The following is a 13817-nucleotide window of genomic DNA, read 5'->3' on the forward strand; positions in this document are numbered from 1 at the left end:
CCATTTCTTCTTCTAGGAAGATAGTATGTACAATCCAGTTGCATTCTATTGCACCTGATAATGGCTGATAGTGATGGCTGTCTGCCTCCTGCTTGTCTCATTCATATAGACTTCCTAAATATACAACCCCATAAGTGTGATGAAAGCTTTTATTCTGTATGCATGCTGCCTTTCACTCCTGAAACCTTTTAACTCTTATGCCTCCATTTATGATAAGGCTAGTTCTTTATAACTTTCATTAATTCATTTGACTTCTTCAAATCAGTCTCCAGAGCTGTGGATGAGGGTAAGGCAGTCCACACAGCCTATCTGGACCTCGCTAAGGCCTTCGACACCATCCCCCACTCTGGAATCATAGATAAACTTACTAAGTTGGGCATAAATCCCTACGTCACTCAATGGGTTGCCAACTGGCTTACTGACAGAACCCAGACTGTAAAAGTAGCTGACTCCAAATCCAGTTCCAGACAAGTGACAAGTGGTGTACTGCAGGGTTCTGTCCTGGGACCATTCTTGTTTGGCATCTACTTCTCTGAAGTACAGGCCAACACTAAGGGACTCTGGCTAACAAGGTTGCAGATGACTGCAAACTGGGAGCCATTATTGAATCCCCAAATGATGTGGATATTCTACAAAAGGGCCTTACAGAAACAGATGCCTGGTGCCAGAGCCATGGGCTCAAGCTTAATGCCAAGAAATGTATAGTTATCCCCTTTGGAAAAAAACATGTACCCATGAACTACCACATAGGTGGCAGGACACTAAACATCGAAAGTGTGATGAGAGACTTAGGGACACAAGTGGACAGTGGTCTCACTTTCAATAACCACATTGCCACAACAATCGGGAAATACTTCTATGTGCACACCTCATCACTAAAGGCTTTTCATCCAGAAAAAAGGAGGTCATTGTCCCACTGTACTCATCCTTCATTAGACCCATTATAGACTATAATGCCCCATTTGGTATGTACCTCACAAGACATCTGCAACAGCTGGAAAGGCCACAGAAATACCTCACTAAAAGAATTACAGGCCTAAAGCAGATGCCATATGCTGACCATCTAAAAAAACTCTAGCTATACTCTGTGGCATATCGTCTACTCAGAGGCGATCTCTGCTTAATGTACAAGGCCATGTCAAACCCTGAGCTGTCGGACATGCTCCACTTAAAGAAATCCCAATCCCTCAGAGCCACATGCTCCAGGGACCTAAACCTTATCATCACAATGAACAAAACATGCTGGAGGGATAAGTTCCTGACCCAGATACTTCCCATACTCTGGAATAGACTGCCCATAGATGTCAAGCAGTGCGCCTCATTGGCCCTCTTCAAAAGGAACCTTGATGATTGGATGGGAGATAGGAAATTCACCCCGGGGATCATGTCACTCGCCCTGCTAGACAGGGGCCCAGAGAAGTAAATATTGTGGGAAAAAATTTCCAGGGAATTTTTATGGCTAGGCTTGCATAGGCCTTAGGGCTGATAGCCTAGTAGCAACCTATGAACTTATGACATAGACGTCTACTTCTTTATGATAAAAACATAGAAAATGTTTCACTGTGGATATCATAAGCTGTTCTGTCCTTTCCTGAATGCACACTACATTTTTGCATCTGGCAGCCATTCTAATATCTTTTCATTCACCCTTACAAATGATAATAATTCTCATCAGTGCAGCTGTGTAACTTTCTGGAAATGAAATTTCATTTTTGTTTCATCCAATACAAAGAAACACATCTCTATTATTATTGTTATTATTATTATTATTATTATTATTATTATTATTATTTGGAGCATGTACATTCTCTGATGCTTTGCTTAGCATGATGGCCAGCCCACATGGGGACAGATACTCAGAAATGTCAATGACTATAACTCTGAAGTCTTATTCATAAAATTTACCTTATTCATACCCCCTAGATCTGACTGCATTACCTTCTCCATAATGTAGAAAATAATAAAAAGGCAATTTCTTGTAATTATTCAAATATCAGAATAGTTTAGTCTATTAACATCAGAGTGAGTGTCCGTCTCTAGTAGTTCTATAATTTCAGTAGGTAGGAATGGCCATTTCCTCAGAAGTTCATATTATTGAAAAAATAATATTGAAATATGGACCTATCAAAAGCCTTCGACATGGTCAGCCATGACCTTCTCATTATCTCTCTCAAATCTATTTTCCTTAATAAGCACACAGTCCAGTGGTTCCAGCCCTACCTGACTGGTATACAACAGGCAGTATTATGGCAGGGCAAACTCTCCAGCCAGCTAGCTCTCACACTTTGTGTCCCTCAAGGCTCCATATTAGGCCTACTAATCTTCTCTGTTTTTATCAACAACTTTCACACTGCTATCCCTAAAGCTACCTGCATTCAATATACAGATAATTCCACTCTGACCTGTTCAGGTACCACCCCATCTGAACTGCAAGCCCTAACCGAAAATACATTCAACAATATTGAGAACTGGCTCGCCAACCAACGTCTACTGCTGAACCACAATAAAACTAAACTTCTACTCCTCACCCCCACTAGCAGATCTGCCACACTTTCTTTTTCTGTCACGTCTAACAATGGTATCAATCGCCTGGTCACACCTACTGTCTACTCTACTATATGCCTCACCGGTACTCTTAAACCTCAACAAATCAGAATTAGGTAAGCTCTCCCATAGCTACAACCATATTGGCAGATTCACCACTGGCTCCACTTACAGAACCCATCACTTCCAGAACCTGAAACAACTAGAGTGGCTAGAACTGCCCAGTCTAATTCAATTCAATCAACTCCTAATAGCGCACAAAATTTTGTACCACCCTGAGGATACCCCCTCACTCATAAATATCATTAAGCCCTATAGCAACTTGAGATCCCTGCGATCAGTCAACAAACTACTCGTCCAAACCCACAAAGCTAACAATGCTGCTGGTAAATCCCTGTTTGCCAACTTTGTTGGCAAAACCTGGAATTCGTTGCCACACCATTTGACCCTACAATCCACCGTAGGTCTATTAAAAAATAACCTCAAACAGTATGTCAAAATGAACTGGCTTTGCCCATGTACCAATCCTGATTAAGTTAAATACTGAAAGGAGAACCTCTAAATATCAAACAGGTAACTATTTCACCAAGCTCTGTATGCTATCTAATGTCTGCTGCCTTTAATTGTGTCTGACCATGTGAATTGTGTGTCCCTATTAGGGAACACCACGAACCATTGTGCATAATCACTTTGTTTTCTATTCTTTGTTGTAAACGTTGTTTTTATACTTTTTAAATTTTATATTTTTAAATGTTATCTTTGTAATTTGTCTAATTAGAGCTTTTCTCCCCGGGCCTCCGCTGAAAATGGACATATATCCAGTCGGACTATCCTGGTAAACAAATGTAAAATAAAATAAAAAAAATAAAATAATAAAATGAACTAATGTAGAAAGAGGTGTTTTTGCAGGGGGCAACCCCCACTATTTCCTCAGATAGAGGTTTACATCTCCCATACCCCTTCTATCTGAACTATACCAAATCTGAGATCACACAATGAAACCATAAAAAAGAGAAAATTCTGCCATCTTTTGTATTCCACATTCTCAACCCTATTACATCTTCTATTTAATCTTTTCAAACTGCATTTTGTTAATTTAAATTAATTTGCACAAAATGGCTTTCAAATTAATGACCTTTGACCCCCACATGTGCCACCCATTCTGTTTCATGAGTTAGTGTCTAGTTAGTTCCTTTCTGCACATTTTGAACTATTGTGTAATACCTTCATTGTATAGTAATGAGATAACAGTAATTATTTTTAGATCTTTACCACTATGTAAAAGCCATGCAGAAATAACATTTAAGGCCATGTAGCAATAGCATTTACTTTTCTTCAGACTAGTAGGTGATGAGAACATCTCTTTTGTAAATGTTTATAAAGATGCATCTCAGCATCATTTACTGTGACAACAACATTTGCACTTACCTCAAAAGCTTGCCTTATATTTTGAACATCATTGAGGGCAATAACAACTGGAATAATATCCATTGCATTATATTCCAAAACTGCTGTATTCATTTCATCCAAATCTGGAGAGTCTTCATTAGCAAAGAATATGGCAATTTTCCTTGTAAAGAAACCTTGACGAACTCTTTTAAATATGTTTCTCCCAATAAACCTCATTGCAGTACCAATACTGCGTCGGACAGATGTCCTTTCTAATGGTATTTTTTTAATGGCCTCTAACAGCTTGACTTTCTTGTTATACTCTGAGAAACGAATTATATGCTTTGTGTTGGTATTGTAGGAAACAACTGATACACGTGCTCCAGTAGGACAATTACTTTCACTTATTTGTAAATCTGTCACTAAAGTTTGCATAATTGACTTCATTCTCAGAAACTGTTTTGTTTGTACATCATTTGACATGTCAAGTGCAAACACCACTTCAGTTGGGAAAGCAGGACATCTTTGTGCTCCTTGAGTAAAATAAAAAAGAAATCTGAGTAAAGTTCACCAGCCTTTATGTTATAAATATATATCGTATTATTCAATTATTAGTAGAAAAGCCAAGTGAAAGGAATAATAAAAATTACCTTGGCAGCAGGCTGAAAAACAAATAGAAAATGTAATTAAATTGATGGACTACATTTTGTTTCAAGTTAGAAGCATACAATTTGCATACATTTCAAAGTAAAACATTATCTCTGTGATTATAGCACATGGCAATATATTTAGCACTTCCAGACTGGCTACATGTAAAAATCTGGTCCATGTAGCCTCCTTCTCCTATTTTATTTTGATCATTTACAATTGATCCATCATAATTTCCTGTTGTTCCTTTTCATAGTTCCCTGCAATATGCTAGGCCAGAGGTTCTACTCATCAAATTAGTTGGGTAGAGCCTAAATTCTGCAGTGCATTTGCCTAACTGGGTGTTGCTGAACCCCCTGCCATAACATAATGTGATTATTTCTGCTTTTGTTTTACTGTTCATCATTCCTAGCAGCTGGAACTCAATAACTCCAACACTTTGCTCTGCTTCCAGTCTCTCTCTCTCTCTCTCTCTCTCTCTCTCTTTCTTTCTCTCACTGACATACTCTGTCTCTTTACCCCCCCCCCCCCGTTATGAGCTTATCTCCCTTAATATTTTGGATATTTGCCATATTTTTGTGTTTCCTAGGGAAATATACTTTTTTATGAGCAATTCGTATATGGTTTCCCTTTGTATCAAATGGGGATTCCTTCATATTTATCATTATTCATTATTTTTACATCTGTAAATAAAACTCCATTCATTCTTTATTAAAAGTGATCTATAGCAAAAACATTGTTTATGTAACAAAAACAAGAACAAAGTTCTAGCTCCATAATGAACTTGGTAAAACTTTAGTTTCTTAACATACAGAAAACCAGTTTTCTGCCAATATATTATGTTGTTAACAGACTCTCAAACTAACCTTTTGAATTACTTCAGGATTTACTAGAAAATATATATCATTTCCAAAATATATACCACTGAAAGGTCAAATGAGATCAACCTCATAACGATATGGCTACAACAAAGTCTCTGTAGATGTGATAGATATTGATATTGATATTGTTCTCTTTCTTCCATACGTCCACCCTGACTTTTGATTGGACTGCAGGGGGAATGGAAAAAGGACACAGAACTGCATATGCAAAAACAAAAGTCAGGCCATTTTTACCATGTGTACAATTTAGCAAAGTGTAGTAGTGATTGTTGTGATTTGGTGACTATGCAAGTGGGTGATGTGTTGTTGACCACTGCACTGCACTCTTTTTCATGAACGGCATTGAGATAAGCTAGATAACTGCTTTTAATTGCCTATTCAAGCCTATCTTGAACTAACCAAAGCTTTTTCATAACCAATGACTCAAAAAATTTTAAAATTTTATATTGTAATATATGGTTTTACTATCCTGGTTATTGTATTATTTTTATTATTGCTCTTTTATTATTATAATTGCTTTTTGTATATAATTGTGGAGCTTTTCTCCCTGGCCTCTGCTGAAAAAGGGCAACAGCTCAGTCGGACTATCCTGGTCAACAAATGTCACATAAATAAGATGAGTAGATGAGTAAGAGGGTACGATGGTGTGTTCAGCAAGTGGGGCAGTGGTTTGGCTTAGGCAGCTTTGAGGTTGCAGGGCATGTGGTGGATGCATGTGAATTGGGATAATTTAGGGGCCATATTATAAACAAATGGACTAGTATCATGGCTAGGCATGTGAGGAAGGGCTGAGAGTGATCAGAAAGGTAAAGGCCACAGGAGGCCATTCAACAAGATGGAGTAGAAAAAAGGAAGCTAGAAAAGCAGAGGACAGCAGAACAGTGCAATACAAGCAGGATGAGTTGTGCAAATAAGTTGAAAGGAGGAACTTTTAAATGCAGACACACCATTCTAAGAAAGAGAACAAGAAGAAAGAAGCCAAAGTGGGAGAGCAGGTGCAGATAACAGTAATAAGATAATAAGAGATGAAGGACAGAAAGAGTTGGAAGTGGTCAAGCAAAAGACAACACAATAAGGAGACCAGGGGGAAGTGTGCAGAGAGGGGCACTGTGCCATATGGGATGAACAGACAGTAAAAAGGGCAGAGCAATGAAAAAGGTCTATTGGAAGAGTACAACATGGGTGGGAAAAAGACCTCATAAATAAACAACCGGCACAGACAGTGAGAAGACATGGGGTGTTGGAAATGGGGATACAAATTTGCAGATGGGAAGGATAAGGGTAGTGGCATTGAGGAGAACATGAAGGAACAGACAATCTGAGTAGGGAAAAATAAAATAATTTTGGTAATTTGAAACTCGTGGCTGGTTTGCAGCTTGTGAGCCTCATGTGGACCCCTGATCTCTTCATTTTGTCCTTTTTGTCGGTCTACTAAACAGCAACAGACAGCTAACATACTATAAAAAAAAACATAGAAAGAGCCCCCAGTTAGCAAAACAGCACTACTGAAATGCAGCCGATAACAATATTGAAGTGAAGCTGAACAGTGAACTTGTAGAGCTAGTATACTGAAGAAGAAAAAAGGCTGGCATACTATTAGCAAAACAGTGTTACCAAAGTCTTACCAGAGGGGAGGTATGATACTGTATTGTACTTTAATAGGTTTCCTCACATGACACCAACTTACTTGTTATGGCGTCATGCAATTGTGATCACAAATGAGTGAAATCCCTGTAATAAGGACAACATTCTGAACAATAAAAAACATTTAAAAAAAAAGACTGTGCACATGCACACACACACACACACACACACATACACACACACACACACACACACACACACACACACACACACACACACACACACACACACACACACACACACACACACACACACACACACACACACACACACACACACACACACACACACACACACACTGTATGCCAGGGCCACCACTAATACCAACTCCATGGATCCTCAATGCACTGGTCATTTAAGCTTCCATTGAAAATTTGGGCAATTGCACATTAGTGATTTTCATAAAGAAATCTAGTTTCCCCTTTGTAATTTTAGTGACTTTATTGTAAGGCTGCAGAAAAGCAAGTTCTTTGTTGAGAATAGCAAATGAGTACACAAAAATAGAGAAAGGAAGTACAAAGGAAACAGGATGTGTTCTCATTCTCAGACATGATGCACACATTTTACACACCTCTGTTTTTTTTTTTTTTAAATGAACTCAGACCTTAACCAGATGGTTTAGTAGTTAAGGTCTTCACTTCCCATGCACAAGGTACAAGGGTCAATCCTGACCTCCAACCAATGCCTGTTTGGAGTTTGCAAGTTCTCCCTGTGTCTCTGTAGGGTTTCTCCCATGTCCAAAAAACATGCTGAGTGTTTCCATCTCAAACTCACCAATGAATGGAGTTGTGGGCAGCAGCATAGACTCTACATGGTGCCCTATAGGGGGAAAAATTGTACAGACCAACCACTCTGGGCATCTACTGTGGTGTGCAGTATCCTCAAGACAGGTGAACATGGATCACAGACTGTGCACTGTGGCAGGTCTAGCCACTCGACGGTGTAAAATATGGCTCTAGGTGATTCGGTCATGTTGAGTAATATCGCCAAAAATGGGCATGGTTAGTTACCAGTGATAAGTGGGTTGAGGACCCGGCCTACTCTGACCTACACCAGAGACCTGTTTGGGAGAGGTATATGTGCCCCTATTGGCCAGTATAAAGCCCAGCAGCCCTGGGTCAATAAGCTACTGGCTGGCTGGTGTCTAGCTGCCCAGCCTGGATTACCTGGGATAGCTCTGTTGAGCGAAAGCTGGATGCAAAACCAACCAACCTGCCAAACATGAACTGGGAATTGCTATGCTTAATGTAGGTTCACTAACAGGATGCAGCTTGGAAGTGGATGATATGGAGGAGGCTGGACATCCTATGTATCCAGGAGATGAGATAGAAGGGCAGTGCAGCAAAGCCACTTGGCTTGGGATCCAGAGTCTACTACCAGGTGGAGGGCAGGCTAGAAATGGTGTAGGAATTGTGGTGAGAGAGATGCTTCAGAAGGCAGTAAGGGATATCATCACAATTAATGGTAGACTTATAGCAGTCAGACTCCAATGTAATGATAGGGCAGTATTCATAATCACAGCGTATGCCCCACAACAGGGTTATGATAGTGAGGAAAAGAGTGCATTCAGACAGTAGTTGCAGGACCTACTAGATAAAACAGGACAACATGAATTGGGGGACTTGAATGCACATACCGGGACAGACAGAGCAGGATATGAGGACTGCCTGGGTTCACATGGGTGGTGCAACAACAGGAAGGAGAAGCCATTCTAGACTTCTGTCTGCAAATAGCTTAATAGTAGCCAACACATGATTCAGTAAGAGAGACAGTCAGAAGATCACATACAAGAGTAGTCAACATGCAAATCAGGTAGACTTCCTCCTAGTAAAGAAAAGGCAATGGGGCAGAATCCATGATTGCAAAATCATCCCCCGTGAAATAGTCGGCCCACAGCATAAACCACTAGTTGCCACAATACGATGCAAGCAGTGGTCAGAGAAGGCTCTAAGATCAACAGAGACCAGGCTGAAGACCTGGAAATTGACTGGAGAGAAAGTAGAACAGTTCAAGGAATTACTCAGGGCTCTAGTACTCCAAGAAGAGGAGGAGATAGGTGGAGTTGAAGAAGAATGGCAGTGCCTAAAAACAGAATGTCTTAGGAGGACTACAGAAAAGATATGTGGCTGAGCCAGGTATGGAAATAAGGTACATAAGGAAAGCTGGTGGTGGAATGCAGAAGTCCAGGAAGTCATCAAAAGAAAAAAGGAGTGTAGGAAGAAGTGGGAGACACAAAAGATTGACCAGGACTACTGGATGGCTAACAAAAAAGCTAAGAAAGAAGTTGCAATAGCAAAAAATGGGGCATCAAAGGCACTGTACCAACTTTTGGAAAGTGACTCAGTAAGGGGCAAAAATAAACTATATCAGGTTGCAAGACAAAGACAGAAAGATAAAGAAGACAGTCAGACACCTTTCATAAGGGACGCCAGCAACAACCTGCTCACCAGCCCAGAGGACATCAAAGACAGATGGAAAGATTATTTCCAGCAGCTTCTGAATGAAGAAAACCCCACAGAAGCTGTACTGCCCCAGAAACAGTGTACGATGAGAGAAGAAGATGAGCCCACCCTAGAAGAAGTAAGAACTGCACTAAGGAAGATGAAGTCAGGGAAAGCAGCAGGCTCAGATGAGATCACAGCAGATATGATAAAGTTGCTGGGTGAGGTAGGGGAGAAATGGCTCCTGAGGGTAATAATGCCAGTGTGGAAAGAAAGGCGTATCCCAGATGACTGGAGAATAAGCATACTCATGCCAGTGTTCAAGAACAAAGGGGACATCCACAACTGTGGGCAGTACAGAGGTATCAAGCTCCTATCACACTGCATGAACGTTCTGGAGAGGGTGATTGATAAATGGATACAAAGTGAAATAGAATGTAAGATGGGAGATGAGCAGTTTGGATTCAGATCAGGATGAAGCACAGTTGAGCCAATGTTTGCATTGAGACAGATACTTGAGAAGAAGCTAGAGATAAGGAGAGAGTTCAACTGGGCATTCCTAGACTTGGAGAAAGCATGTGACAAGGACCCAATAAAGCTGATCTGGGCAGTACTGTGGTGGTTTGAAGTCCCAGAAACATTGGTAGAATTAGTGCAGGCTATGTACAAGGACCCAATGACTGAAGTACAAACAGTGTTTGGCCTCACAGATGGGTTCCCAGTGGTTGTGGGTGTATATCAGGGGTCAGCTCTGAGCCCACTGCTGTTCATACTGGTGATGGACTACATTAGCAAACAGGTTGGAGGGGGCAGATCAACAAAGCTGAAGTATGTAGACGATGTGACAGTACAGGCAGACTCTGAGCTAGAACTTCAGCAAAGGATAGGAGAATGGAATGCAAATCTGAAGGCAAATGGGATGAAACTAAGCACAGATAAGATGGTGGTAATGGCAGCAAATTGTGGAAATCAGAAGAAGCTGAGAATAGAGATAGAAGGGAAGATAGTGGAACAGATAAACAGCTTCAAGTATCTGGGAGGAGTAGTTGAGGAGAAAGGTAGTCTGAATGAAGAGGTCAAAGCTATAATCAGAAGGGCTGCATCCAACTTGCATAGATTATCAGGTGTAATCTATGACAGAAGAATGCCAAAGAAGCTGAAAAGTAAGGTGTACAAGACAGTGGTGTGACCAGTACTACTGTATGGTACAGACACCTGGGCAGTAAAGGCAGAACAGTTGAAGAAGCTAGAGGTGATAGAAATGAAGTGTCTGAAAAGGTGATAGGATACACACTCTTGGACAGACGAGGAAATGAGGACATAAGAGCAGAAGGCAAAGTAGCTCCAGTTGGAGAAAAGATCAACGAGAACAGATTGCGGTGGTTTGGGCACATGTGTAGAAAAGCAGAAGACAATCTGGTGAGGAAGATTTGGGGCGAACAAGAAGAAGGTATGAGGAAGTGAGGATGTCCAGCAAAGAGGTGGATGGATTGTGTGAAAAAGATCTGCAACAGTCAGGCATGAGTGTTGAAGAAGGCAGGAGTGTGGCACTGAATCGAGAGAGTTGGCGACAGTTAACACGATATCCCGACCCCATGTAGGAAAAATGGGAAAAGGGGGGGCTGATGATGATGATGAGCTGTCTGTTGCTGTAAAATGCAATGCAGTCTCACAGCTCTTGCTAAAAACTCTTAACATCAGACAAGTCAGAGTCAGGGGTGTTAGTGTGACCTGTTGTTAACAATAAGTGTTCTATCTTTTTATATGACTAAATATTGGTCTCTACAGGCAGTTTAAAATGGTGTATTTTTCTTTGTCAGAAGACCCTAAACACAAAGACCTTGGAACACCAAGGTGATCTCATACCTTATATTGGACTAACATAGGTTTTGCAATTACTTAAACATTCAAGCTGGCATGAGCCCTTCATCATGCATAATTAAGTTACTGATGTTAGATAAAGTGCTTAAATATCCACTTGTGCATAGAAAGGGAAGTACATAATTTGTTTCCAAATGGCTAAAAAAAGAATAACCCTTGAAAAATGCTAGTGTGGAAAATATGTAGCTCAGACTACATTTCAGAGACAGACACTGTGAGAGTGTGTGTGTGTGTGTTGTTTGTGTGTGTGTGTGTGTGTGTGTGTGTGTGTGTGTGTGTGTGTGTGTGTGTGTGTGTGTGTGTGTGTGTGTGTGTGTGTGTGTGTGTGCACCACATGCGTGTGTGTGTATATGTGTCTGCGTGTGTGCATGCATGCATGTGTGTGTGTGGGGGGTTGTATGTGTGTGAGAAAGAGACCAAAACTGTAGAAGATAGTAATATGCTATGTTATAAAGAACAAAGTATGGTATGTTACATAATTAACATGGGAGCCTAATCCTGAAACTAGAGTTAGTTCCATTTAGCAGAGAATATAGCCCTCAGAGAGATTGCTCTGACACTTAATTAGATAACAAATCTCAAAACAGGAGATTTGTAAGGAGATTAGTTGAATCCAGAGAAGAAAACAAGAAGTTATAATTTGTAATTTATAAGTAAATATGAACTGGCAATAATGTCCAGTTGATTAGTTTGTTGGTATTAGCTAAGTGAGAATGTTAAAGCCCTTGTCACTGAAATGAACAAACAATTCACTAGCTTAAAAAATCCACCAAAGCCAAGTTTGAGGCTAAAATAGTTACCAAAACCAAATACAATCACATTGCATTTTTTAGTTATGTTTGTAATCTCAAAATGCACAAGGCAGCAATGCACTGAACTGATTGTGAACAATATTATGTACACTGAGGCTGATGATATAGTGAACCTACTGGCCGATAATAATGGTCTAACTTTTCCCCTCTATTCCTTCCAGCTGTCTGATATCCCTGAAACTCCAGCAATCATATAAGTCCAAGTCTTAAAAATGCTATCAATAGCCAAAAATAGTTCATCAATGGGGCCTGACAATAGCCCTGGATGCATCTTAAATTGCACAAAGCATGATTTAGCCACATCCCTAACAACACTGCTCAATCTCTGCCTTCATACAGACTTTGTACCTAGCAAAATGGAGAACAGCTACAGTCATTCCCTTGTATAAGGAAGGACCTTCCCCTGACCCAGGCAATTACAGTCCCAAAAGTCTGACTAGCCTCATATGCAACGCCATGGAAAAACGAATCATGGAATTAATCAATCAGGACATAGTGAACTTCCAAAAACTGGACTCAACTCAGTTTGGATTCATCAAGGGTAGGTCATAATTAGTCACCCTGGTGGATTTTTTGAAAAGATCACCAAAGCAATGGATGAAGGCAAAATGGTGCACACTGCATAACTCGACCTGGCCAAAGCTTTTGATACAGTTCTCCACTTGGGCACAGTAGAAAAGCTAAACAAACTGGGAATAAACACTAAAAGTTTCTCACCAAAAGGATAAAGGGGCTCAAACATATGTCATACAATGCCCGACTGAAGAAACTCCAGCTCTATTCAGTCGCATACCGTCTGCTCAGAGGTGATCTGTGCCTGACATACAAGACCATGTCCAACCCGGAATTAATGGACATGCTCCACCTCAAAAAATCCAAATTCACCAGAGCCACGAGAGCAAGAGACTTAAACCTCAACACGGATATAAATAGGATGTGCTGGAGGGACAGATTCATCACCCAGAGACTCCCTACACTGTGGAACAGAATCCCAGTCCATGTGAGGCAGAGCCCCTCACTGACTCTGTTCAAGAGAAATCTTGACGAGTGGATGGGAGAATGTAGGTTTACCCCGGGAATCATCTCTGTATCACTGCTGGACAGAGGCACAGCAAACTAATGGGTATAGTATTCTCATCCTAAGGGGTGGTGAAAGCCACACACACTCTGGCTAGGCTTATAAATGCCCTAGGGCAAATAGCCTAGTATGAACCTATGAACCTATGAACCTATGAACCTGCTGGATTGCCAACTGGTGGACAGACAGAAGCAGCTAAACAAAATAGGGAAAGTTACCTCCACAAGGTTAACAGTCACCAGTGGAGTCCTGTAGGTTTCTGTGCTGGGAACTCTCCTGGCTGGCATCTACTTTTCTGAAATAAAAGCCAGTATCAAAGGGCTCTGGCTGACCAAGTTTGCAGATGACTGCAAGCTATGAGCATTCATTGAATCCCCAAAAGATTTAGCCATCCTGCGGGAAAGTTTGTCTCAAATAAATAACTGGTGCCAAAATCATGGGCTAAAACTAAAAGCCAAAAAATGCTTTCTGTATCCCTTGGGAAGTCATCTACCCCCAG

At 40.7% G+C, this 13817-nt stretch overlaps 1 protein-coding gene across 1 annotated transcript in view; it reads right to left on the bottom strand.

Annotated features, from left to right (window-relative positions):
- LOC122796879 (collagen alpha-6(VI) chain-like) overlaps nt 1-13817 on the bottom strand; it is a 1248728-nt gene that overhangs the window by 109216 nt on the left and 1125695 nt on the right. The window contains exons 34-35 of the mRNA XM_044065630.1: nt 4584-4595; nt 3973-4466 (exon numbers count right to left, since the gene is read on the bottom strand). Of these exons, the coding sequence (XP_043921565.1) occupies nt 3973-4466; nt 4584-4595 (506 nt within the window). The remainder of the gene's footprint in view (nt 1-3972; nt 4467-4583; nt 4596-13817) is intronic.

Source organism: Protopterus annectens, chromosome 3.part0 (assembly GCF_019279795.1).
Source record: "Protopterus annectens isolate FY-2018-M chromosome 3.part0, PAN1.0, whole genome shotgun sequence".
Lineage (NCBI taxonomy): Eukaryota > Metazoa > Chordata > Ceratodontiformes > Protopteridae > Protopterus > Protopterus annectens.